The sequence below is a fragment of the Martes martes genome (genome assembly GCF_963455335.1).
Source record: "Martes martes genome assembly, chromosome: 4".
In the NCBI taxonomy this organism is placed as follows: domain Eukaryota; kingdom Metazoa; phylum Chordata; class Mammalia; order Carnivora; family Mustelidae; genus Martes; species Martes martes.
In genome coordinates, this window is record NC_137891.1 from 15,182,014 (window position 1) to 15,208,174 (window position 26,161).

Sequence of the window (26,161 nt, forward strand, 5' to 3'; positions counted from 1 at the left end):
GGAGCACTGGGTGTGGTGAAAAAACAATGAATACTGTTACGCTGAAAATAAATAAAAAATTTAAAAAAAAAAAAAAAGAAAGAAATTGGCCACATGTTAATCCTCTTAATCCCTTCTCTCCTTGCGGGATCCCAGGGAGACCCTGGGAATCAAGGTGGTATGGGCAAACTGGCGGTTTCCGGTCACAGCCCCCCTCCCCCTGCCCAGGGTGAGTTTCTGACGCCCTAGGGGAGCAGGACTGCTAGACAAGGTCAGAGAAGCCCGACTGCTTGCCCCTGAAGTGCCTACGGTCAAGGTCGGCAGGCCCCCAGGCAGCAGGTGGTGGGAAGGCTGACCCCCACAGCACTGCTCTGCTCCCCGCCACTGACCCTCCCCTCCAAACGGCACCCCCCAAGGGCAGTCAACACTGACTTTGACAAGCCTGCAAACCAGAAGGGAAAGAGCAGGGAAGGTGGAAGAGGGAAGGGGAAATGCTTAAGAATGACAAGACGAACGCTGATCTCTGACTGCCCTCCCCGGCCAGGTCCTTGCTGTGATTTACCCCCGGTCCTGCCTGCAGAGCACTCTGCACAACACGTACCATTTTATGGATGAGGAAATTCTGGGTCAGAGGGGGTTTTGCAATTTGCTGAAGATCACAGGGCGTTTAGTAAGTAGCTGGGCTGGGATGCAAATCCGGGTCTGTCTCACCTCCCAGCCTGGGTTCCTTCCACTTTGAAGCGATGTGCCTGACTCTCAAGGCGGCTTGAGAGTAGCACCCTGGACCTGGCCCTGGACAGGCATGACTTCGTGTAACCGTCACCGCCTCAGCCTGGGGAGTAGTCATTGTTGCCACCAAGGCAGGGAGAGTTCAGGTGACTTGTCTCATTCCTAAAGCTAATCGGGTACCGAGCTAGGATTTGCGACCAGGTCCCTCTACTCCTGAAGTTCAAACTTCATCCTCTTTACTCCTAGCTTTGCAAAGTGGCCAATGGAAAGCGTTTTCCCTCAAGGGAGGTCAGGGTATACTGACATGATAAGACTTTCACTGTGAGAATAAAACAGAAAAGTTGAACCCCTGCCGAAATGGGGCAGCAGGTCACCTACATGTTAAAGGCACATTCTTTAGGGTGAGACTCTGCACGTCAGGGTCCCATTCGTTCTCTGGGTGACCTCGAGCAAGTTATTTCACCTCTCTGGGCTTTCCATACTTACCTGCAAGATGGGACAAATAACAATGTGTCTGAGAAATACTGAGAGTTGGGGGGCTGCTGGGGAAAATGTCATCCACAAATTTACTTCCCCAGGGAAGAAGTAAGAAAGACGCTTATCAGCAGGAAACCAGCTCTAACTCCGGCTACGGAGAAAGAAATTTCCAGATACGAGAAGCATCGATGGCAAATTGGCTCTTCTTTCCTCTCTCGGGTGTGGCTTTCCTGCTGGAACATGGGAGCGATGCTTCCTGGCCGCTGAGGGCTGCGGCCCCTGCCCAGGCGCAGGGCACAGACTGAGCAACTGTCCCCAGGACGGCAGGGAGCAGGTCGGCTGGCTCTCCACCTCCCAGAGACCAGACACCCTCTTGACTCAGAGCCCGGATGTACAAGAGCCCCGGCTCCCACAGGCCTTCCTCTTTAGCCAGAAGGCACGCCTTCCTTGCTTGCAGGGACATCTCCCCAGCTCACCCCCACGGTCTTCCAGCTAATGAGGCGTGGAAATACAGTTTGTGAGGGAGCGGCCCAGCCCCCCACTGGCTCAGCCATGAACAGATGAGGAAACTGACAGAGACACTCATGGAGTCACTGGTCTAAAGGTCAGACCGAGACACTGATTTTTCAAAATGTCATGTCCTGTGGCAAGAAAAGTCGCTGACACATTCCATGGAAACGCCTCACATTCACCTCCTTCTGCTCTAGACATGTTCTGGAAGGTCACACCAGCCAGCACCCCAAGGAGCTGGAGCAGCCGGGCAGGGCCTGGGGAGGCTGGGTCCACAGGGACCGTGCCTCCAGGTCTCAGCCTCGATTTCCCCTCGCTGAAAATGGGGGCAATGTGGGCTTAATGTGTTTTATAAATAAGCTTTCCATTTTGGAATAATTTGAGGTGTACAGGAAAGTTGCAAAGATAGTACAGAGGCCCTCACTTGGTTTGCTCCAATGTTACCACTTTTCATTCCCGTGGTACAGTTGGCACAATTAAGAAGCCAACACTGGCGCATTGGTATCCATTTAACTCCAGACTTTCTTCAGATTTCACTCATTTTCCCAATAACAGCTTCTTTCTGTTCCAGGACACCACAGCGCATTTAAGACTAAATAAATAGTCTGTAAGGTTTAGAAAGTCCCCTCCCAGTTCCAAAAACAAAGGGACAATAGGCCTTAAGGGCTTTGGGTGTGTTAATTAGCAAATGAATGCCATGCTGTGTGACTTTGGGCAAATCCCTTGCCTTCTCTGAACCTCAGGCGCTTCATCTCTCCCAAGGGGTTAATAGCAGTACTGCTTGCTTTATAGGGGTGCCAGGAGGTAATCCTTTGCTAATCCTCTTAGTACGCCACGAGCACCCCGTTGATAATCTCAGCTGGTAGAAATCATAGCCCGAAAACAGGACTAATCCCTCATACTTACACTTCCTGGCAGAAAATGTCCCAGTAAAACGGCTACTCCAAAAAGAAGACTTTGTGTCTCTGACCTAATCTGCAAAGCAAGGGACAGGAAGGGACAAAGAACGACAGTTCCCAGGCCTGGGCTGGACTCTGCCCCTCTCCCCGCTGGCTGAGGGACCTTGGGCAGACAGTCCAGACTCTGGGTCTCAGCATCCACATCTGTTAAATGGGAACAGATCACCCACCGTACAGGGTTGCTGAGAAGATAGAGTGAGGTACGTGTCGTCAAACATCTGGGAAGACTGAGGTGTGACGTTTGGCTGCATCTTGCCTTTCTACCTCTTCTAGGAACCACAAGTCGACTGTAGTTGGGATCATTGCAGAATCCACCAAAACCTCATGTGCGTGGTTCCGCGGGGCTGGTGAGGAGATCCGCTCTCCTTCGCACCCCCCCCCCAAGCAGGGGGAGGGAGCGATTAACTAAACACTCGCCCTCCCTTTCCCTGCCAAAGCCTTGTTGACAAGCCAATTCCATAATCGTCATTGCTGCAATGACTTTCATTGCCCAGAGTGAAATTAGACAAGGAACCCAGGCACCCGGCTGTGCTGTTTAAAAGGGAGATCAAAACTATTCCCATGGTCAGTCTGACGAAGACCGTTACGGGACCTATTTTCACAGAATCGCGGAATCATTCTGTTTTCTCAGGATGGCAGCTGAAGGGACGGAAGAAGGAAATCAAGGAGTATCACTCCCATTTAAAGATGAGCAAATGAGAACTACAGCGGCAGATCTGTTTGTTCAAGGTCATACGGTGGAAGGGATTCCGAGATAGGACAAGACCCCGGTCCCAAGATTTCTGTTTCCTTGGTTGTGGCTCTCTGAGCTGCTGAAAGACCTCCGTCCATCCATCCATCCATCCACCCATCCGTCCATCCATCTGTACTGGCACTGGGCACCTTCCTTGTGGCAAGCACTGTGCTGGGTGCTGGAGAACCAGGTGTGAATAGGACTGTCACAGTCCCTGACCCCCACGGAGCTTCCCATTCAGTGAGCTCGGCCTGAGGTTGGGTCATCTGTTTCCCAAAGGTCCACAGTGCATGGCCCATGGCAAGTCACAGTGTTTACTCAATCCTGCCTCTCTCATCTTGGGTAATGCTCCCACCTGTATGACTCATGCACTGGGTCTTTTGGAAGAGGTTAAGTAGGTTAAAAGCTCAGTATTTGTACTTACCTTAAACCACCTCTTTCAATCATCATCTCCTACCGGATGACTTTTATGCTGCTGTGTGCAGACACAACAACGACACTGAGCAAGGAAGGAGTCCAAAGACCCAAATTCAAGTCCCAGATCTGAGCCACTTACCCTGGAGTCGCTACTGAAAGACACCGGTGACTCAGTTTTCTCATCTACAAAATGGAGCAAATAATATTTGTCTTGCCTAGTTCACTCAGCTTCTGAGAATATAGAAGGGGGAAGGAGAGGGGGGGAGGGCAAGAGTAAACCTTCTAGAAAATAAGCTATGAACAAAAGGTTATGGAGGTGTTACTTGCATGATTTACTCCAACAAGTAGGTTGAGGACACAAGGGGAAATAAAAGTGACCAGCTTTCCAGCCGGTGCTCGCACACTCATTCCAAACTTCTATAGTGCAACTGGGTTGAAATTGCCCCAGATTTGTTCCCACCTGGGAAGAGATTACATTTGGGTATCTGTGGCATCACGTGCCATCCCAGCCAATCCTGACCCATATTTGTCTCCACTTGGTACATGTAACAACAGTACTAAGATATGTTGTAACCTTAATTGCTTGCAAAGTGTTTTGAAATCCTTAGATTAAAAAGCTCAGTGAAGTCCAAAGTATTAGCCTTCTGTATGCCCAAGGAGTTCCACGGAGCCTCGTCTAGATTTGTTGGAACAAGGAGACATCACACTGCGTATTCTGAGGCCACAGGAACTTCGAGCTTTAAAGGTCTTACTCATGGGATGACCCTAGACCAACCCCCAGCTTCCTAGTTTCTAAGCTACTCGGGCATTTGGCCATCTCCCCGCTCTGCTTTTGATGTGCTTTTTCCATTTCTTTTAAGTTCCTGGGTCACGAGGCCTGAGTTGCAATTTACTTCAGTGTCATAGGTCTGCTTTCCTGGGCGATCCCAGCCTGAGTCCTAGAAAAAGTCAGTTGTGTCATGTGTGACTTTGGCTTGCCTCTTCATTTAAACCCAGAGCTGATTTATTCCATTCTAATTTTCACTCTGAAAACAAGTTGAAATTCTACCCCAGAGAAGTGACCCGTGGAGCGGGTGTCAGACAGTGACTGAACGGGGACAGGGGATCCCGGGATCCTCCAAGTGATCTGGATCCAGATGCTGGTTTTGCCAGCGTCTTCGTGTTGGGCTTGTGAAAATGCAGAGCTAAATACTTTCATGTGCATTTGTCTGTATACTTGTTACATTTTACAGCGTAAAGTCTTTTTTAAATCACTCCCGATGCTAATTTACTTCACTTAAAATAGATTCTGATGTAACCCAGAAGCTATAAACCTAATTATATAAGAATCCTTTCTTTCTCTTTACCTCTGTGATTCCAAATCATGTCGCTTTAGTTTTTCCTCCCTTGATTTCCAGTTTTACACTTAGAGGGAAAAAAGGAAATGCATCAATTAGCCTTTTTAATGAAATCTAATGGTGGGGGGAGGTGGAGGCTGGTTCTCGGCAGGAAGCCTGGGATGCCCTCAGGGACACATGCAGACCTCGAACAGTTGTAACAGAATTCTGTTGGATCTGCATGTGTCCACTTTCCTCCCCCGCCACAGCTTTCATTAAATTCTCGAGGCTCCCGGACCTAAAAAAGACCAAAAGCCACAGGGATTGTTCCATGGCTCCTCTTCAAATGTTTCTCGGCTCTGCACCAACCCACAGCCCTCACCCACCTGATTTCACGAAACTGGCTTCACCCATCAAAATGAATTTGCCCACTTCAATGGAAAAAGTGAATGGGTTCTGCCCCGCCAAAGGTCACGCGTCATGTGCGTTTCCCCTGCGATATTCCAGAGCCCGCGGCCGGAGACCTTCGCATCCCTGGCGCAGCTGCACGCGGCGGAAGGCAAACCAGACTCAAAAGGAATGCATGCCCCTATTTACGAAACCAGATTTATTAAAATTTCTCTACAAGTCAGAAACGGTCGTCTCACCGTTCACATATATACACATGTACAGGAAGGATCTAGTGTTTCGAGCTTTCACGGCAGAAGCCCCGGCCAGCCCGGGGTCCCCAGCCGAGTAATGTATCACAGATACAACCGTCGAAAAACCACGAGCACGTTAGTCCGACAGAGGCCTCTGTCCTCCCTCTTCTCCGAGTCCCATGATTCTGTCAAGGTAATATTGCCGATAATCATTCACATTTCACGTGGTTGTAGACACGCAGGTAATTCAGACAGACGCAGACAACGAAACAAGCCTCGGAGCCGGAACAACAAAACATATCGGACCGAAGGTATAAAAGGCAAAATATATATACATACAAAGTACACAGTACGTGAGGTATACACAGCATTCTCACAATGCAGGTTAGGTGTTTGCCTAGGCGTAGCCCTTAAAAATGACTGCCTGGTTTTGTGCCATTTTCTCAGAATACAGTATGTTTGGTTTACCCGTTTAACCACTGAGACATTTACTGATATTTCATGTGTTCTGCTAATTTAATGCGAGTTGCAGTTTTCTCTGTTAAGCTCTAAGCTTCTGTAGGTAGTGAGCTCCCATCTCTGGAAGCATTCAAACAGAGGCCGGCTTCCCCCCTGAAGGAAGCTGAAGGGAGAGCAAGGGTGGGGCGGGGGTTGGGGGGGAATTTCTGCCTTGGGAGGTGGCAGAAAGAGGAAAGAAAGTCGGAGGAGATACTTTGAAAGGCTCTTCCGACTTTAAAGATTTGGGGCCATTTCGCTCTAGGTGCTGATTACAGAGACGTATTCGTAAGCCACACCAAATTTAAAATATGAACAACCCATCATGCAAAACTGCAAACGCACGCACAATGCCAGAGGCAGACCGTATCCATGAAGGGTTAAAGTACAATCCTGGAGGTGGGTCTGAGCATCATCCAAGCCGATCCAAAATTCACTTTCGCTAAAGCACAAAGAGGTTTAGCATCTGCTCTTGGGAGAGGCGAGGAGAGCCTCCCCTTTTCTTTCTTCTCCTGGACAAAATGCTCCACCCTGAGATGGTCTTGGGAACAAAGGCTAAAGGCTGACACGTTTGAGGGGAACCAACAAAGCTACCGGTTTCCAAGGGCTCAAGTTGACCTTACAAATCTGCAGTCTCTCGGTCTGAGCTCAGAGTTCTGAAATAGCCAGGAGTTCAAATCTTTTGTGATGCTTCTCCACGGTTAGCTGGTAAGTGCTTTTCTAGCAAAGACGGGGATGTTTCAAGGTCAGAAAGAAGGCATTAGTGCAAATGAGGTCTTGGCAGGAAACGGAGGAGAGAGTCTGGGTTGGTGGTGCGGACAGGCTCCTACGCTCCTCAAACAGTCTGCTCCCACAAAGGAGCAGGGTCACTGGTAAGTGTGAGTGTGAAGAAAGGGTGTGTGTTAACCCAAACCCAAAAAAGAACTTTCCAGTAGAGAAGCTAAGGTAGCTCCCAAAGACAAGTTCAAAGATGGCAGGTTTATTGGCCCAGATGATTGGTCACCCCGTTGAAATACGGTTATTGCCCCAAAAAGCCACCGTGAGACTTACTTCCTCTCCCTTTAAAATGTTCGAGTTCCTTCCACCTGACCAGGTGCTGCTATAGGATATCCACACTCTTCGCGCCTCTCCAGCCGCAGAACCGCCCCGCGTCTGACAGCCCGCGGCAGCTGGCGAGGGACCTCCGAGAAGGGCAATGACCTTGCAGGGCAGCCGAGCAGCGCGCGCGCGCACGGCTCAGACCCGGCCAGTCACTCATCACAACAAAGAAGAGGGCGCCACGTTGAGGTCAGCAGCTACAATCTTCACGCCGTCACGTATCTGGCTGGCAGCGCGCCGCAAGGCCTGTCCATCTTTAGAAATGGAAATGCCAAGTGTGAGAATTATGAGGTTTCTGAGGTTTGGGGATTAGCAGAAGAAGGAACTAATGTCACTGTCCTCTTGGTACTCTGGAACAATCTGGTCTGAGGTTCCTATTTCTGGGTCGACGTAGCCAGGTTGCAAGACAGACTCAAACCAGGGATGGAGTAAGATCTCGGGAGCAGTGAGTCTCTCGGAGGGCTCCCGCCGCAGGAGGCTGCGGATGAGGCACCGAGCTTTGGGGGAGATGTGGTCAGGAATGCAGAACTGTCCACGGCGGATTTTGGAGAAGAGGGCACTGGGATCTGAGTCATGGAAGGGGTAGCGGCCCACCAAGAGGGTGTAGAGCATCACCCCAAGGCTCCAAACGTCAGCTGCCTTTCCGGAGTAGGTCCCCGTGGTGTTCAGAATCTCAGGGCTCACGTAGGCTGGGCAGCCATGTTTGTCTGAGAGAGCATCGTCTTCCCCCTTGATGATGTGTGTGTCTTCTAGACTTTCCAGTCTGAGCTGGCTTCTGCAGGAGAGGAAACAAGCTATTACTTCCAGATCAGCTGCTATGAAAAACAAAGCGCTCTCTATAACAGCACCCACAGGCACTAAAAGCAAAGGCCCAGGGAATGCCCTTTACCCCTTCATCCAGTAAGCAGTGCCCTGCGACCTCCCAGGACTCAGGATTTCACAAACCAATACGAACTGCAATAAACATTTGCGAAGTATCGAGAGAGAGCCTGGGGCGGAGGGTATGATGCAAAGCCCCAAACACTATTCATTATGCTAGAGCTTAGAAGAGATAGCCTAATAGGGTTACACAATTTACAAAGTTCACATTGCAGAAGTGGGAACTGGTCTTAGGGGAATGCTGACATTTTTTACAAAGCTATCAGGGAAGAATAGTATATCCTACTTCTTCAGTGGGGGCGGCGGGAGGGCGGTGGGAGCTGAGCATCCTACAGGCCCATCTATTCTCATCATGCCTCTGCACTACAGGACATGGGGCCCCAAGTCACTGGTATTATGCTCACGTTGTCAGCACTCTTGCTCACGCTGACATGTACACACAGAGGGAACCCCGTCCACCTGGGCCCAGGCCGGGGTAACTGTGATGGGCAAGGCACCAGGAATGTTAATTACACTCATTGGGGTGTTTAATTGCATGAGCCTGGACCAAGAGGTTACAGGAGCAACCAGAAGTGGCTGATGGATTTCAGAGATGCAGGGCCTATGAACATCTGTACACACGGATAGCCCATCGACACCTGACCCTCTTCCTTCCACGTTGGGGGCTTATCTGTTCAGGTAACCGCTAAGGTCTGAAAAATATCTTTAGGCAAAGGCTCTTGTCTGAAGCTGCAGGTGCCTCCTTACTCAGACCCAGCCACCCATGGTTCACGGATTCCCCCAAAGCCCAGAGGCACGTGGGGAGCCTCTATCATCTGGTAGCAGACTGTGCTCCTCCCTGCTTCTCTGAAATAGCCCTGTTTCAGTAAGCCACTGGTTGTGAAGTCAAATGCAAACATTTGGTACTGGCTAATGGGTCAATTTCTTTTCCTCTCAAAGGTCTGGTTGGTTTTTTTTTTTCTTCCTGCCTTCCGGTTCCCTGGAGTGTAGTATACATGTGCTAACTTCAGTATGTCCTCAGCCTGACCTCCCCGTCGTTATGTAAAATACCCATTGGTTCTGTAAACGGAAAATATGACTCAACCCACACTGTCTGCCCCTGATTGGCTGCTGTAGTACTAAAACCCTGCACCTGTGCTGGTTACACGAATAGCGTCAGCCTGCCATTGCTTAACCCTCGGGTTGCCAAACTCCGTGCACATGACATTCGCCTGTGCAACGCGGATTTCAAAAGCTAGTAAGGAGGTGTGTAAGGCATGTTTCAGAAAATACATCAACATATCAAAGGAGCATGTTCCAGGAATTAGAAACTTCTCCATTGCAAACTCTTTGCTTTTCTTTGCTAATCGGTTTGTGTTCCGATACGTATTGCAAGGTCTGATAGAAAGCTCTGTTTTATGGCAGCTTAACCCTGTACTCTTTCCTTCAATCGGGAGGCAGGGGTAAAAATGCACAGGTCGGGGCAGCCCCGTGTGAAAAACTGCAACGAAATAATGCACAGCCCTCCACAATTCTACAAGGTGTATTGTTCTTAGTCTTCCCGTAAGGGATGTGGCCCACCTCTTAAAATCAGGTAAGGTTTACTTCCTGCAGCTTCCTGAATTCCCTCGCCCGAAACCTCAACTCGGAATCTCAATGTCTCATTATTCTCTTATCAAGCTCATCCTGTCCTTTATGAGGGAAGTCATGATCTATATTTAGCAACCAATTCTAGCCAACATCCATGTATTATTCAATGTGGCTATTTTCCGAAGATGTATCCCAACAAGAGGTCTAAAAAGTCAGCAGGGAATGTGAAGAAAGTACTGGGGGCCAGCCGGGAGTGGAACAGGCATATGGTACAAAGAAGGAGGGCGGAAGAGTGCAAATACAACAGTTTAGTTCTGTGATACTTTCTAGGTACCAAAAAAAAAAAAAAAAAAAAACCAAAAACAAAAACAAAACCCCACTTGGCATAAGCAAGAATTTGAGACCTTCCTTTAGGCGTCAATGTTGGGAAGGGCGGGTTGGCCATTTGTACCCCCAGAAGAACTGACCTTTCTGACCACAATGGGGAATAAACTTGATCTTGGAGTGGAAGTGGGGCAGACCTCCTGTCCTCATGTGACATCCCACAGAAAGAAGCACCAAGGTGTCCCCGGGGCCACATCCACGAGAGTGCAGAATAAACCATCCTTGGCCGTGGCTCCTTGGGAGATGACTTCTAAATACTAATTCTGGGACAACTGAGCCCTCGGCTTTGGTGTGAACCAACACTCTGCACCTAACCCCGCAACCTGCCCCAAAAGGCCGGATGAGGAGCTGCGGAAGCTGCTCACCTCTCCTCCGTGGAGAAGACGAATTTCCTAAGTTTCAGGTCCCCCAGCACGATGGCCGACTGGTGGCAGTGGGCAACAGCGGAAACGATCTGCTTGAAGAGCCGGGCAGCCTCCTCTTCCCGCAGCCTCTTCCGGCTGCGCACATAGGAGTGCATGTCCCCAAAGTCCTTCTCAAAGAACACATAGGCCTTGGTTTCCCCAAGGATCACTTCCACAATGCCGGTGATGTTCCTGTGTGACGGCAGCTGGATGTAAGGCCTGATTTTGTCCTGGTAGTGTTTAATGGGAAACACCTGCAGAGAGAAGGTGACCCCCCCCCAATTTAGGAGGCTAGGGAAGCAGAGGCTGTCCCCTGAATCCCGGACTGCAGCTCTCAATCTTTGGCCTTCGGTCGGCAGTAAGTGTCCCTTCAATGGCACCCCCTTACCTCTGCTGCCCCACCGTATGCAGCCCCAGCTACCTCTGACACCCCAAACCAGCACCATCCAGGGCTCTGGGCTAGCAAATACCCATGGGGTTACTCTACGGATGGTTTAAAAGAACTGCCTTCTATATCTGTTACCTTCTTGCATGAGGCCATCACCCCCCCTTCCCAGCGAGAGCTTGGTAAAGCCCCCACCTTCTGCGGCCTGCCTTGTAAAAGGTCCCCCCCTGGGATCCCCAGGAGCAGAAAATGCATGACCTGCTGCACACCCGAAGCTCTCAACACGGAGAGCACAGAATGTGAGGACCCTGCAGTGGAAGCAGGGGCTGGGGAACATGCAAATATGTCATTAGAAGGAACAGATGACTCGCAGAAAGACTGTGACAACACAGCCTTAAACAACCTGCCTACAGTCTGACTCAGGTGTAAGCAGCCTGGAGTTAAAATTGTCACCAGAGAAATATGGGAGGGTCTCCCTGGTTTTTTACATTTGTTTGTTTATCTCCCCCCACCCTCCCCCATCCTGGTGGGGGGGCAGCTCCCACCCCCACCTTCACCGGGGAAATGGGTAGTATCTCCTCTCAGAAACTAGCTGGTTTCTTTAAGGGCCTTTTGTTTGGTCCGGTTACTCATATCCTAGACTCAACTGGAAACGGTGACACATGGGCTGTCACCATCTGGATTCAGCTATTATCTGTTCAGAGGAACTGGAAGGGGTTGCACAATGGCCAGACCCACCCCACCTCGGAGGTCTGGCTGCCCTGGCCCCGGCTAGAAAAATCTCTCTGCCGCCGCCCCCCACCCCCCCCCACCCCCGCCCCGCGCACATATCCTTCCCAAACCGCTCTTAGCCCCACGACGGAGAAGAAAAGCCCCCCCCCCTCTTTAAACCGGGCTGGAGCGCGCATTTGAAATTTCATTCAGGTCGGACAGTAGGTGGCAGCAGCAGGCCCGGGACCGGGGCGGGAGGTAGGGGGGCGCGGGTGGAGTTCAGGTGAGTTGCGGACAACCCAAGAACGACTTCAACCAAGGGGTGACCCTGTCCTTCGGTTGGAAAGTAGCAGCCGGGTGTCAGGCTCGCAAAGGCTGGGCTGTGGGAATGTTCCGCGTGTAGGGGCGCTGGAGGAGCACGCGGAGGACCCCGGCTCCGGGAGTCGTATCTCCTCCGGAGCGGAAGCTCTCACGTTCAAAAGAAAGTCGCCGGCCGGCAAATAAAGACGTGAACGGAAGCGAAGGTTCCTAGCCGGTACCGGCTTCCCAACATTTCTGCGCGGGGCAAATCCCCCGCCCTGGCTGGAAGACCGCCTCAGACCTACTCTCTGCGGAGGACGAGGTTCTCATCCCGGCGCGGGTTCAAGCCGGAATCCCCAAGCCGCGAGCCTGACACGGTCTTCCCCACCCCCTCACCACCCACAGCGGAGCCCAGGTGCCTTGGAGCCCCGGGAGGGAGCTGCCAGCTGCTCCAAGCTCCAAGGAGGCACCCACTGCAGGGCGTCCTTCCAGGACAAGGGGCGGGGGAAGCCAGGAGAATGAGGGAGGGGGGAATGGCATGGCCCTGGAATCCATTTCAATTCCACAACTTCTTTGGAACTCCGTGCGCTAAAGTGGGCGCTAAGCAAAGAACAGAGATAAAGCCACTGAACACCGCACTTCCTCTTGCCGGCCGAGGCCCCATTCTACCGCTCCATCCGAAATCCCTCAATCCCCCAAGGGGTGTGAACCTGGCCAAATGCAACCCACCCCGCTCGAGTCACCGCGGGTGGCACCTGAGGCCCCCGGCGCAGGCAAGCGAGACCCCAAGCACCTTTGCCGGCCACCGCAACCCCCGCAACCCCACGGCAGGTCCCGACCCCCGGCGCCTACCTTGCAGCGCAGCTCCCGGCCGGTGTGGATGCACAGCGCCCGGGACACATGCTCGCGCTCCGCCAGGGGCAGCAGCAGGTAGTCTGCGATGCGGCTGGGCCCCGCCGCGCTCCCGGAGGTGCCGCCAGTCCCCGGCGCGGCGGGCGGCGGCTGCGGACTGCAGGGCGAGCCGGGGGGGCTGAGGTAGTCCGGGGGGCTCGAGCACTCGGAGAGGCGCGGGCACTTGGCCGCCACGGCCGCTGCATCGTCCGCGTCCAGCAGGCGTTTGGCCGGGGCGCCCCGGGCGGTCGGGAGCAGCAAGGCCGGGCCACGGGGCTGCGAGGCGCCGCTCATGGCAGAGCGCACAGGACCGACCCGCATCCCGTCCCGGGCCGGGGCGGCCCCGGCTTTGTAGGTCCCGGGATCCGCGCGGGAAGGCGCTGCGGGCTCGGCGCCGGCGCCGAGACCTACTCCAGCGGGCGGGATGGACTTTGCAGACGGAGCTCGGCTCAGCCCCCACGGGGGGCGAGGCAGGAGCCGCTCCCGGGCGCTCGCGTTGCACGCGGGAAGCACGCTGGCCGCGCGTCCGGAGGGAGCAGAGGCCGGCTGGGGTCCCGGGATCTCCGCGGGCACCGGCTCGGGGCGCTTGGCCGGAGGCGGCTGCCGCTATTGTTGTCGAGGCCGCCGACAGTCCCGGAGGCAGAGGCGGCGGCGGCTGGTGTTCCCAACGTCCCGAGCCGCGAGCGCAGGATTCCGCAGGCTCGCCAGAGCCGCGGAGCGAATGCACTTCCCAAAGCCCGAAGTCCCGGAGAGAAAGCCGGAGCAACTTTTCCGCGGCGCTCGGGATCCTGCGCGCTCCTGGGCTCCCGGCGTGTGTGTGAGCGAGCGAGACGCGCTCGGAGAGAGTGACTGAGTGTGAGTGAGTGTGTGCGCCGCACCGATCCCGGCCAGTGCACTCCTCCTTCTCCTTTGCCTCCACCTCCTCCGCCTCTCGGTGACTCACGCTGTATACACACACACACTCACAGGCCGGGCTGTGTAAACAGTTGGGAAGCCGGGTTGAGCAATGAGGTGGCTGCGACGACTCTGGCCCTGCCGCCCGGCAAGCAGTCACCGAAGCGGAGGGAGGGGACCGGGGCAAGGGCGGGGGGGGGGGGAGGTGGAGCTGGGTCGGCGGGGGCAACGGGGGTGGCCCGAAGGCTGGGGATGCTCCGGGCTGCGCGCGCTCCGGGGCAGGTGGTGTGTCCCGAGCGGGCTGGGACGCGCGCACACGCCCCCCGGGCTGGGATGGGCAGGAGGCGGCGCGCCCCCTCCCGCAGGCCCCAGGCTCGGCGCTAGCAGCCGGGGAGGGGGCGGAGGAAAAGTTCCCGTGACGTCAGGGTCCCGGGGAAGTGGGCGGGAGGGGCGGGGCCACGGGGGGCGAAGCGACCGCTGATTGGTGCGCGCTCCTCATTCACACCGAGCACAATGGGCTGCGGGCGCGCGCATCACGGTTCTCGGCCCCAGCTGCTCGCTGCCGCGGGACGGTTACGCGGTTCGCCCCAGGGATCCCTCCACCGCCGCGAGTCTGGAGACCTCGGATAGGAACCGTGGGCGCCGCCCAGGCCCGGCTGCCGCCGGAGGAAGGGAGGATAGGAAAGGTGATGAATTCCAGAATCAGTCATTCACCCCCACGCGGTAGTTCCGGGGAAGACCTATGCGTGGTAGTGGATGTGGTTTTTTTTTTTTTTTTTCCCTTTTCCTTCCCCCTCCCAGCTCTAATCCCCAGCGTCTGTTCGCTTCCACAAATAGAACCTTCTGTTGGATGAAATAAAAGCAAACACTGGGCCTTCTGCGCTGCCTCCACCTCCACGCCCCTCCCGCGCCTGCCGCCCTCCCGGATTGCACGGAAATAGCTTCTCCAGACTCCCCGGCCGCCCCTTCGCGGTGACTCGCAGAAAGAGCTTCCTGAGCCGGGGCCGGTGGGAAACAAAGGATGTGGGAAACGGGCGGAAGGGGCCCACGTGGCTGCCGCCAGATTCCTGCCCCCTCCCCGGCCTCCGCACGCGCAGCAGGGTCTGGGGCCCCGGTGCCAGCCCCGATTCCGTGGTGGGCGGGTAGGGGAGTAGAAGTCATTGTGGCCACCAACTGTGATACTGCCTACACTCGGACATCCCTGCCAGGTTGTGTGCGTACATTCGTGCAGCGTGATTTGGGTGAGCATGAAATGTGTGCCGGACCCTGCACCAAGAAACCTCCATGAGAAAATAATTTAAAATCTGCCGGTTTTCTTTCTTGAGAGAACCAAGTCAGTTTCGGGTCTCTGGACAGCCCAACATAGGTAACTATTTCAGAGAGACTTCTGCACTCCTGCTCAAAGCTTAATTTTCTAAAACGAGGTGGAGCCCCAAGGATAAATCTTTTACATATTAAATCTCCATTCATTCAACAAATACTAATTAAGCATCTACTAAGGGCCAGACGCTGGGGATTAGACATTGGAAATGCAAAGAATAATTGCTCACATTAATTGAGGTCTGTAATGTGTCAGGCACTGTTCTTAGCACTTTACACATAATACCTCGCTTTGGTTTTACAACCGGGCTGTGGGGGGAGGGGGTGCCCCATTTCATAGAAGAAGCCTTCAAAGATTTGAGTTGCTGGTGAGCGGTGGAGCTTTCAGGCTCTTAAGCACTCATGGGGACCCAAGGGAGAGATTACAGTGTGTTTGGGAGAGAAGAGCACTAGGGAGGAGTGCCAGCTAGAAGGCAGTGTTTGACCTGGGTAGATGTGTGGGACTGGGATCCTTGCTGGGGGAGGGGGCGTGGTGTGAATGGCGGCTATCAGGGGAAGAAAGGTTGGCTCAGAGGCATGCAAGGGTGGTGGGAGCTTTAGAAGTCGTGAAAGGCTCCAGTGCCATGCTGAGGAGGTTGCCCTTGGTCCTGTGGCCAGGACAGAGCCTACCTGAGGTTTTCCTCCTTTCAGTTTATTCTGTGCCGGTATTTAAGAGCCACTGATCTACCAGCTGGGCATCTGCACCTGGATGGCAAACTCAACATGAGCCAGCAGCACCTTCCTCCAAGGGATGCACTTCCTTCTCTGTCTTCCGGGAGAAAACATCACAGGCACTTCCCCCACCCACCCTCCTGAACACTCACTTCCCCTTGAATCTGCCCTTTTCCCATTACCCCTAGCCAGTCTCTGGGGGCCATCCTAGATCTCTCTGAGCCGTCCCCTGCCCTCCCCTGCACAGCTCTCTGGCCCTGCCCCTGGCAAACTGGTTCCCATGCTTTCTTGCCCGCTAGCTTCCCGCCTGGTTTCCCAGTGAGAGGGCCTAGAGGGAGATGGGAAGGTGGGGAGCTGCTACTGCTTCCCCTTCTCTCTGCCTGGGGCACTGGCCACTGCTCCTCCGTGGCTCCTGCCCCACCTAGGCAGCCCTCTGTAGGGCTACTGGGATGTGCTGCCAGATCCACCTTCTGGATCGAAGGATTTATTTCTCCAGTTGCTGGGCTTACATTTTGGGAGCCCCTTTTGAAAATTGCCTTGACTGAGAAGAGCTACCTTGCCCAAGGTCGCACTCCCTTCCCAAGAGGTCGATATCAAGTGGTTGCAGTAATAGTGTCCAGCCTCCTTGCCCCAACTTGGTTGGACTCTGAAGGGGCTCCCAGCTTGATGGTCATCTGAGGCCCCCCTTGAGACTGCACTCAGCCCAGCTTTTCCCTCTACCCAATCCTGTTCAGTCCCTTCCCTGCCAAGAACATTCCCCGAGAAGCCTCCCGCACGCTAGTCTCCATCTCTGACCCTGCTTCTTCAGGAACCCAACCTTGGTGGCCCTCCCTCTTCACAGTTCTGCTTTACTCTGGGGACTCTGGCTCCTGGGATCAAATGCCACCTCTTTCGTCCCTCCAGGCCCTCTGGTGGCAGCAACTTCCTGATGCTGCTAATCTCTGGGTTGCCACCCCCGCCAAAAACACACAAGCCGTGTTGTTCTGTTCTTCCAAAACTTTTGTAACTAATTCTCCACTGTTCATTTTTTCCAGGGAACTTATTAGCCTGTCCCATTTCCCAATAAGACCCCGGTGGAGACCAACCCTCTGCTTGTCCCATGTCCATTCCCTCCTCTCCACTCTCACGATCTTTGTTCAGGACGGCCCCCTGGGCTTCTGCCCTAAGCTGCCTACTGGGTCATTCATTCATCCCTTCAACAAACAGTGAGCACCCACACTGCCAGCACACCTAAGAGGTGCTGATACAGCAGTGTACAGGACAAAACGTGCCCTTTATCTCCTCATCCATTCGCTGCACATCTCGCAGAGTGCTTTTTCTAAAATTTGAATCTGATCATATCAGGCCCTGGCCTAAAACTTTGCAGGGACCCTCAGATAAAAATCCAAATGTGTGTGGAAATGGAGACCCTCTTTTCTGGCCCCGCTTCCCTTCCCAGCCGCACCTTTGTGTCTCCTCACCGCTGTTCTCCCTTGTCAGCTCCTGCCAGGGTCCTAAATGTCCCGGGCCAATTCACACCTCTGTCCTTTGGCCTGGCCTGATTCCTCTCACTGGAATTCCTCCTCCCCTCCACCCCCCCCCTCCTGCCCCCCCGCTTCCCCTGCCAATCTGATAAACTCCTATTCATCCTTCAAAACACCACTCAGATTTCCCCCAGGACCACAGTCAGATTTAAATGCCCTCCTGGGTGCTGTTGAGTCCTCTATCCAGCTTTCTTTCATGGCACCTTCCACTCAGCTGTGTTCCCGCAGGGCAGGGCCCACATTGTACTCGGCCTTATATCTCCAGTCTCCAGTCCAGTGTGCATTGTAAAGGAGGGGCTCCGGAGGGTCAAGCCAATGAATGTAGTCAGGGCAGAGGGTCACACACAGGGAAGGTGGGGGGAGGAGAAGAGGCATTTGAGCAGAGACGGGGGCTGAGGGATAGGGCCCACATTTCAGAGTTGAATGTCGAGCCCTGGAAGCAACAGGATGTGGCAGTTGGGGAAAAGAAAAAAGGGCTTGAGTTTTGGGGGGGATGGACATGTACCCTTGATGGAGCTGAGATCAGGTCAGCCAAGAGGGCAAGAGAGCTAAAATTGTCTTGATTTCACTGCTGGGGCTTTCTCTGCTGACAAAGTCTGGACGGACCTTCCATGAGAAGTGTTTCAGATACTGATTTGAGAAAGCTCATTATGGGGCCTCCGTTACCTCACCTTTGAAACGGCATAATAAAGGCCTGCTTTTGCTCCCTGATGAGGTTCTTATGGAAACAAATAGGTACCAAGATGTGAAAAGTACTTTTTGAGGTGCCTCCGCATCCATAAACGTGTATATCAGGTATGGGTATTCCTTGACTTTAAATTATGTTCTCTTAGTCAGTGAATGTTCAACGAATATTCGTTCAAGGTTTGCCTTATGGAAGAACTGAAAAAGGCTTCTACTATGAAAATCCAAATTGACAAATATAAACATTTGCAAATAAGTAAACAAAAGCTTCATTAGGTAGCAATTCTTCCCATTTTACAAGAAGGGTTTACCACGTGATGCCATTAGCAAGCTCCTTTGGTGTATTTTTTATGTGACTTGGTAACAAGGGAAGCACCTTGGAGCAAAGAATCCCGGCTGTGCATGTGTACACATGTGCACACACCTGGCCTCAGCACAACGCTGAGGGGACACCCAATGCTCAGTACATGGTGAACTGGGGAAAAAATTGATTTCCCTCCAACTTTTCAGGAACTCACCTATTACGTAATATGGGGAAACCTGTATTGATTTTTCTGGACAGGGTTGGGCTCATCATGAGCTCAGGCTCGATTCGTTTTCATTCATGCTCAGGTAGGTGCCTGGCAGCAGTACGAGGAAGGGGCTAAGCATTCAGTGGTTCTGAAATGCTGGGAAGTCCTTGGAGCTGAGACTCCCTGTTTCATAGCCCATGAGGCTTCACGTCCACTCACAGGATGTGTGATGTTCCCTGAGCCAGCAAATGAATAGCAACAAAAAATCAGGACACATCTAAGGAAGTCAATATTAGTGTCTAAGACAAGGTCCTGTGGTCTCCTGGGTGGCTAAGTTGGGTAAGCTTCAGATTCCTGATCTCAGCTCAGGTCTTGATCGCAGGGTCATGAGCTCAAGCCCCACATTGGACTCCATGCTGGGCATGGAGCCTACTAAAAAAAAAAAAAAAAAAAAAAGACAAGATCCCAAAAAATAAAAATTTGCTAAGTTCCTTCCGTATGCTCAACCTTGGCCCAGTCTCTTGTTTGACATTCAAAATAATCTCTGCCATTGACTCTCAGTATGAATTTGGGCAGGTCCCTTCCCCTCCTTGGTCCTCACTTTTCTTCTCTTTGGCATGAAGAGGCAAACTGGTGGTTTTCAAACTGGGTTCCTGGGAACCCCAGAGCTTCCAGTTGGCACCTTAGGAAGAGAACAGAAGCCAATGTGGGATTCCAGGCAACCCATTCCAGGTTTTATCAGATGTTCTACATCATGCTTCTGCTGTGACACCTTGTTTGAGAAAAGTTTTCCACTGCCTTAGAGAAAACAAGTTTGAAAATCACCCGTCTGACGATCTCTGAGGCCTCGCCCGTCTCTAACACTGATTCTTTTGTTTACTGTTAGGAGTCACAAGGCGGGAGCTCAGAGGCCAGATCCAATTGGCAGCCATGTTTCGTGAGAGGTCCCTGCAGGGACGATGCCTGCTTGGGGGTGAGGCATGCCCCATCTTGTTCCCCACAGTCGCCACTGGTCCTTTTTGCCGACCACCTGCCACCTTGTGTTTACATTGGCAGCCTGGGCCTGGACATCTTTGAGTTCGCTTCTTCAGAAATGCTCCCCTGAGATCCTCTCTTCCCATGACAGCCCGGCCCCCCACTACCCCCTCTGATGGCAGAAAAGAGAAGGGCCCAGAGCCTGGAAGCGGACGTCCCCAATCTAGAGGGAGCAGGGTCATCTAACTGTGAAGGCTGCCCCTCTCTCTTCCTATCCGCCCAGCCCAGAAGACCACTGTAGCAGTTTGACAAATGCCACTGCAACTTCTCTGCCGCGCTTCCCCTCGAGAGGCAGAGTGTCTCGAATCTGGGTAGGTTGATGACCACTTTGACCAATCAGGTACCATGAAAATGCCTCTCTGAGACTTCTAATGAAAGGCCAGACGGCACCTGCTTTGTTCACCGGGACACTGGCCGTGGGAGCCCTGGGTGGCCAGGTAAGAATTCTTCCTCCCCTGAGAACACTATGCTGGAGAGGCCACAAGTAGGCCTTCCAGATGACAGACCCAGCCGAGCCTGTCCGCAGCTGTCCCAGCCCAGCGGCAGGACAGGTGAGTGAGGAGGCCAGCTAGAGAATGACCCTCCAGCCTCAGTCGCCCATGCCTTCCCAGCTGACGCCCCAGAATACGCAAGAGCCATCCCCACCATGCCCTTTCTGAATTATTGGTCTATACCACAGTTAACCCTCTTAGTTTTAGGGTGGTTTGTTACACAGTGATAGATGACGGGAACAACATTCTGGAACCATTCAGGATAAATCAGGGGGTGTAGGAGGCAGGGCCCTACTGGCCCACAGGACCCCCTTAGATGCTAACTAGAAAATGATGTCCTGTCCTCTGGCTGGGTACCACCCCACACTGGGGCAGAGGGCTCGGCCGGCTGAGTGCAGGCTGGATGTCACAGCCATGTGACCGGAGACCCCTTCTTTTGTTCTGCCAGGACCAGAGTGAACTATGCTAACGGGAATGGAGGCATTTTCTAAACACTCATGTATTTGCCCCATAGTCCCTTCGAACATCTTCCAGGATTTGGGGAAGCCCCTGTGCTCAGACCTTACTACCTCTGTCTCACCAGTGAATTATCTCAACACATAAAGTATTCATTGAAAAAATATATGGGGTTCCTGGGTGGCTCAGTTGGTTAAACATTTGCCTTGGGCTCCGGTCATGATCCTGGAGTCCTAGGATCAAGCCTCACCTTGGGCTCTGTGCTCAGCATGGGGTCTGCTGCTGCTTCTCCCTCTGCCCCTCCCCCTGCTCCTTCTCTCTCGCTCACTCTCTGTCAAATAAATAAATAAAATCTTTAAAAAATTGAGGTCATTCATCTCGCCTCTTCGAACACCCCATTTTCCCCTCACTTGAACCAGCCCCTGGCAGCCAGCCAAGCCCATCTCCCTTCATTCTCAAGGGAAGCTGGCCCTGTGCACAGGACAGTTTGGATTCTGGGCTTTCCATTTCAAAAACAGAAACAAAAACACCCCCTCTAGATCCGCAGCTCCTCGGCCCCGTTCCCGAGGTCAGCGGCCGACTGTGAACTGAAGGGCGGACAGGTCTGGGGGCGCATCACAGCCGGTGTCCCACGGCCGCAGCGCACCTCCACAGGCCTGTTGGTGGGAAGTGCAGGGAGGGTGGGAAGGCCGGGGAGGCAGGGAGGCCACGGGAGGTGCAGCAACCCGGTCTCGGCCTGGACGTCTCTTCTCCGGACCTGCGGGCTCAGCGTGGACAGCTGACAAGGGGTTGGGACAGACGCTGTAACTCACTTAACCCAAACCGGGTAGACACACTGGGTGCCCTGTGAGAGATGGCCGAGAGGTCACCGTCCTCGTGGCCTGGGGGTTCACGCAACCTGCTTTCTCGGGAGAATGCCTGGTCAGAGACGATTTGCTCCACCGGGGAAGGGGAGCCCCCTGTGCTGGTGATACCCGCCCTGAGTCACCGCACGCTACATACATGATCTCCCTGACCCGCACACCAGCCTACAGATCCAAGCATCACCGCCATTTGCCAGCTGAGGGAAGAGCCCATCAGAGAAGCTAAGCAACCTCCCCCAGGATCACACAGCTAGAAAGACGGGAGCCAGGATTCAAACCCAAGAGTGGCCCATATCAGGACACGTATGTTCCTCTTCTTCCTTCTCTCCACCTCCTTCCTTAGGCACGTTGGTGCTCACTTGCTCTCTCTCTCTCTCTCTCTCTCTCTCCATCCCTTCTTAAGAAACTCCAGTGTCAGCGCCTCTGCTTACACTGTGGGGTGAAACCGCACAGGTCCTCCCCTGTAGGTTTGAGGGGCTGCCCGTCCTAGCTCAGGTCAAACACCGTTCCGTTGATCCAAACCTGCTTTAAGACCTCTGAAGAACGCTTCTGTTTCATACACTGGGACGAACCTGGACTGGGGCCTTTGAAAGGGTCTCGATCCTTGGCCAGAGTCGTTCATCAGTGGGCCCACGTTTCCCGGGCGCCTGCTCGGGGCCCAGCGTCCGGTTAGACACCGGAAGTAGGGAGCAGCCCCGTCCCCACCGAACCCCCAGCAGAATGGGGAGGAAGGCAAGGCCCCGTTACAGAGTACTGAACATGAGCAGGGTGACTTAAGTACCAGAAGAGGGACATGCAGGAAGGAGAGAGGTCAGTTTTGCCAGAAGGTCCCGCAGGCACCAGACTCTGGAACCCGAAGTTGTCCTTGGAGACGGGGGGTACGCAGCAGAGGCAGACTCACAGGAGCAGGGTTCCCGGAACTTGATATATGTGAGAATGACGTTGATCAAGGCAGGCACCCAGAGACCAGGATGTATGCATCAGCAGATCAATGAAAACATTCGCTCGGCCTAGATGAGCCACCCACAGGAAGCCACATTATCAGAAATCGATGCGCACTAACAGAATCCACAAAGGGGGACTTGGCAGACATCAAGGGGTCTATTTCAGGCCGGTAGCTTGAAGCCATCTCTGACCCCACAGGAAAAGCCTTCTTCAGGAAACACTTGTCATCAAGTTGGCTCTGGCAAAACTCCCTCCGCCCTTACAGGGCAAGGCCGGTAGTTAGGGCAAAGCTCTGTGGCTACGACAAAGAGAGCCCAATGTGGTTGAAGAATCCAGAGCCTGCTTTTCTCCCCTGTACCTTCCCGAGGTGAGTATCCCCGACTGACAGAATTTGGGACACTGGCCCTCTCCATGTCGAGGTTCCTACACCTCATGCACATGGGGTTCCTGGTCTCAAACACCTCAGGTTCCCGCTGGCTGGAAGAAGACGAGAGCGTGACAGAGGCTCACCCACCTCACCCCGGAAACGGCCCTTATACCCTCCACTCATATCCACGTGCCACTGTGGAGAATTTGGTTCCGCGGCCACACTCAACATCCGGGGAAGCTGGGAAAGGTGTCTGGCTAGGCACACAGCTCATAGGAAAGAGGAGGTATAGGTGGGCCCCGACTCATCTCTGCTTCAAATGGCTATCAGGAAGTTGGCAGGTGTAACCAAAACCTTGACTTACATCATCTTACACCCATCGGACAACTCTGGGCAGATTCCAGGGTTGGCTGATTCTCCAGCTCAACCATGGAGAGTTCCAGGTCCCCATCCCCTTGTGGGCACCCCCCCCCCACCCCAGGCTGTCCTCAACATGGCTGTAGCAAGCCCAGATACCACATCCCAATATGATAATTCTCAGAGGAAGAGGAAAGCATCTCTCCCTGTGCTATCCTTTAGGGGGAAAGAGACTTTCCTCAGCAGCCCCTTCTACACACACACACACACACACACACATACACAACACACACACCCCTCAACCCTCCATCCCCCAACAGACATCCTCTCTTACCATTGGCCAGACATGGGTCACATGCCCACGTCTTAACCAATGACTGATGACAGGGGCTGAATGGTGTTACCTCCAACTTCACATGTTGCAATCATAACTCCCAGTCCCTGTGGCGGGGACTATATTGGGGAAAGCCCTAATCCAATATGGCTGGTGTCCTTTCGGAAGAGGAGATCAGGACACAGACAACAAACGTTCCATGTGAGGACATGGTGACCACCTGAAGGCCACAGAGAAGTCTCAAAAGACACCAACCCTGCCAGTACTTTGATCTTGGGCTTCCGGTCTCCAGAACTCTGAGGAAATAAATTTCCATTGTCTGAGGCCCCCAGTCTGTGGTACTTTGCTATGGTAGCCCTAAGTAACCGATATGACTGGTGATCGGAACGGAGAGAATCAGGCCGCTCCGGGGGTGCAATCAGCACGTGGGAGAGGGAAGTCGGGGTTCCAGAGAAGGAAGTCGAGAGGGGGGATGCTGCGCACTCACGAGGCGATGCCCATGATGGGATGGCTGCCCTTCGCCCCACGCGTGCTGCTTGACGATTCTTGTCCGCCCAGCCCGCTTTCTGCTCGCACCTGCCCGTTCCTAGCCTTCTCCAAAGAGACGTCAGACTGTTTGACTAGACACCTGCCCACAGAGGTACCTTCACTCTCCAGTTTGCTTTGCTAGGAATTGGGGGGCTGCACGGTCTGTCCTCTCGTCTCCACCACGGAGGACCAGTCCTGCTTTAACTCCGTCAACCTCATTTCCAAGTTCTTGGGGGACAGTGGGGTGCTGGCAAATCCTTCCCCTTCGGTTCTGGGTTGTCATATTTCTTGATCTCCAGGATGTAAGTACTTCATTCTCAAGAACCCACAGGAGGTCACTGAGCATGGAACGGGGACGCACACTGCTGCTCGGGGACACCTCCTCCTTGCCTTCAGGGACGACGATCATCTGAGAGACTCCATATCCCCAAATGATGTTTGTGGGAAAACGATCCATGGGGTAGGAAAGGGTTAAAAATGCTTGGCGAGCCCCTGGACAGGAACACACAGAGGGCATGGGAAAAATCCCCAGGGTGCTGCATCCTGGAAGGGTCCCTCTCCTTCGCGGTTCCCAGGCTGTGAGAATAAACACCACCCTAAGGAACAGAGAGCAAGTAGGGCTCAGCCGGCCCAGGAGGGCGAGGACGATCACCAGCCCGGGCCCCTCCCCCATTCACCTCTGTACAATCCTCCCTCTGTTCCCTGAGCTCCGCTTCCCTCAGGGTCCCCTCCAAGCCCGAGTCATGATAAAGGCCACCATTGATGGGCACTTCCTCTGCACCAGGCACTGGGCTGGGTCCTGCAGACCCATTTTCTCATTGAATTCACACCACTGCCCCCACAGACTTGGTGGGCGTAGTTCCGTCCCAAAAAGGAGGTTCACGGAGGTCAGCGGAGCCGTTTCAAGGTCATGGTGGCAGGACCCAAGGGACTGAAACTGTGGATTTTCCACAGCACTTCTGGGGTCAAACAGGCCAGACAGAGTCCCAGAGTAGTAATCACAACAGCCATGGCTAACCCTTTAGGGAGGACTTCATTTAAAAAGTTCAGGTCCCAGGGCACGTGGACCTCCCTGCAGGATGGGGCTGAATTACGGCTTCCCTCCGCTTGGAGAGGGTGTGCGACTTGCCTTGTGTTACAGCTGGCTAGTGGCAGGGCCGGACCATGAGCTTTTCGGGATGGTTTGGGGTTGGGGTGGGGGGCTGCTCCCCAATCTGTTCCTGCCCATCCTAACACCCCCCCCCGGACTCCCCAGTCTGGCTCTGGCTTCCTGAGTCTCTCTGTACCCCCGGGAGAACTAGCACTTTGTGGGGGAGGCATTTGGGATAGACCCGAGGTCCTCCCGTCCCTGCCATAGGCATTTCTGGGTGGTGGGAAAGGAAATACCTATCCTTCTCCCCACCCCACCCCACCCCCCACCCCGGGTGCCCTACCTCCTGTTGGCCGCAGAGCCAGCACCTGGGCGGGGAGAGGATAGAATGGCACTATTCAGACAGTTTTCCTGATGTAATAACCGTTGCTAAACCCTCGCATCCCTGAGCGTTTCGTGGAGGGTGGTGGTTCCGAGCAGCGGCAGGAAACCCCAGCTACCAGAACAAGGTCCTGCAGGTCAAACACTAATCCAGGAGAACAGTCATCCCGAGGCTGGCGTTAGAAAAGCAGCAGGAGCACCACCACCAACCTCACCGTTGATCCAACTCATCCCCGCCCCTAACTACATCCAATCAACAAAATCCTCTCACCTGGGAGGGCCAAACCCGGGTCTCCATCTACCCACGACAGAACTGATTTGCCCAAGGTCACCGAATGAGTAAAGGGCAGAAAGGAGGCACAAATCTGCCTTTCACACTCGTGGTCTCGTGCTCACTTTGCCACAGCCAGAGGCCCGTACTAGGGACAGTGGGTGATGCTGTCTAGAGGGTTCGGAGGCCAGCAGAGCCATCAGAGAGAGAACAAGACCAAGGAACCCTTAGCCAGAGCGACCCAAGAGCAAACCACAGGCCTGCAGCATCGGGCAAGTCACTTACGTCCCCTGGGCCCGACTTCCTCCTCTGCAGGCGAGCAGGGGTTGTAGTTAAGAACTTGGGCCCTGGAGTCAGAACACCTGGCTTTTCATCCTGCACAGGCATACGGCCTATGTGACCTTGGACAAGTCTCCGTGTTCACACCTCTCTGAATTCAGTTTCCTTGTCTGTCAAACGAGCATTTAAAGACCCACCTACGGCTTCCTGTGAGAATATTCTTTGCTAATAATGCAAGTAAGG

The 26,161-nt window shown here is 53.7% G+C and overlaps 1 protein-coding gene across 1 annotated transcript; it reads right to left on the bottom strand.

Annotated features, from left to right (window-relative positions):
- Window positions 1-5,701: 5,701 nt before the first annotated feature.
- Window positions 5,702-13,841, bottom strand: TRIB1 (tribbles pseudokinase 1). The gene is made up of 3 exons (XM_080801360.1): window positions 12,839-13,841; window positions 10,552-10,844; window positions 5,702-8,129 (listed from the first exon to the last, which is right to left on the bottom strand). The coding sequence occupies exons 1-3, from the start codon at window positions 13,196-13,198 to the stop codon at window positions 7,664-7,666; spliced, it is 1,119 nt and encodes a 372-aa protein (XP_080657486.1). The 5' UTR covers window positions 13,199-13,841; the 3' UTR covers window positions 5,702-7,663.
- Window positions 13,842-26,161: the final 12,320 nt, after the last annotated feature.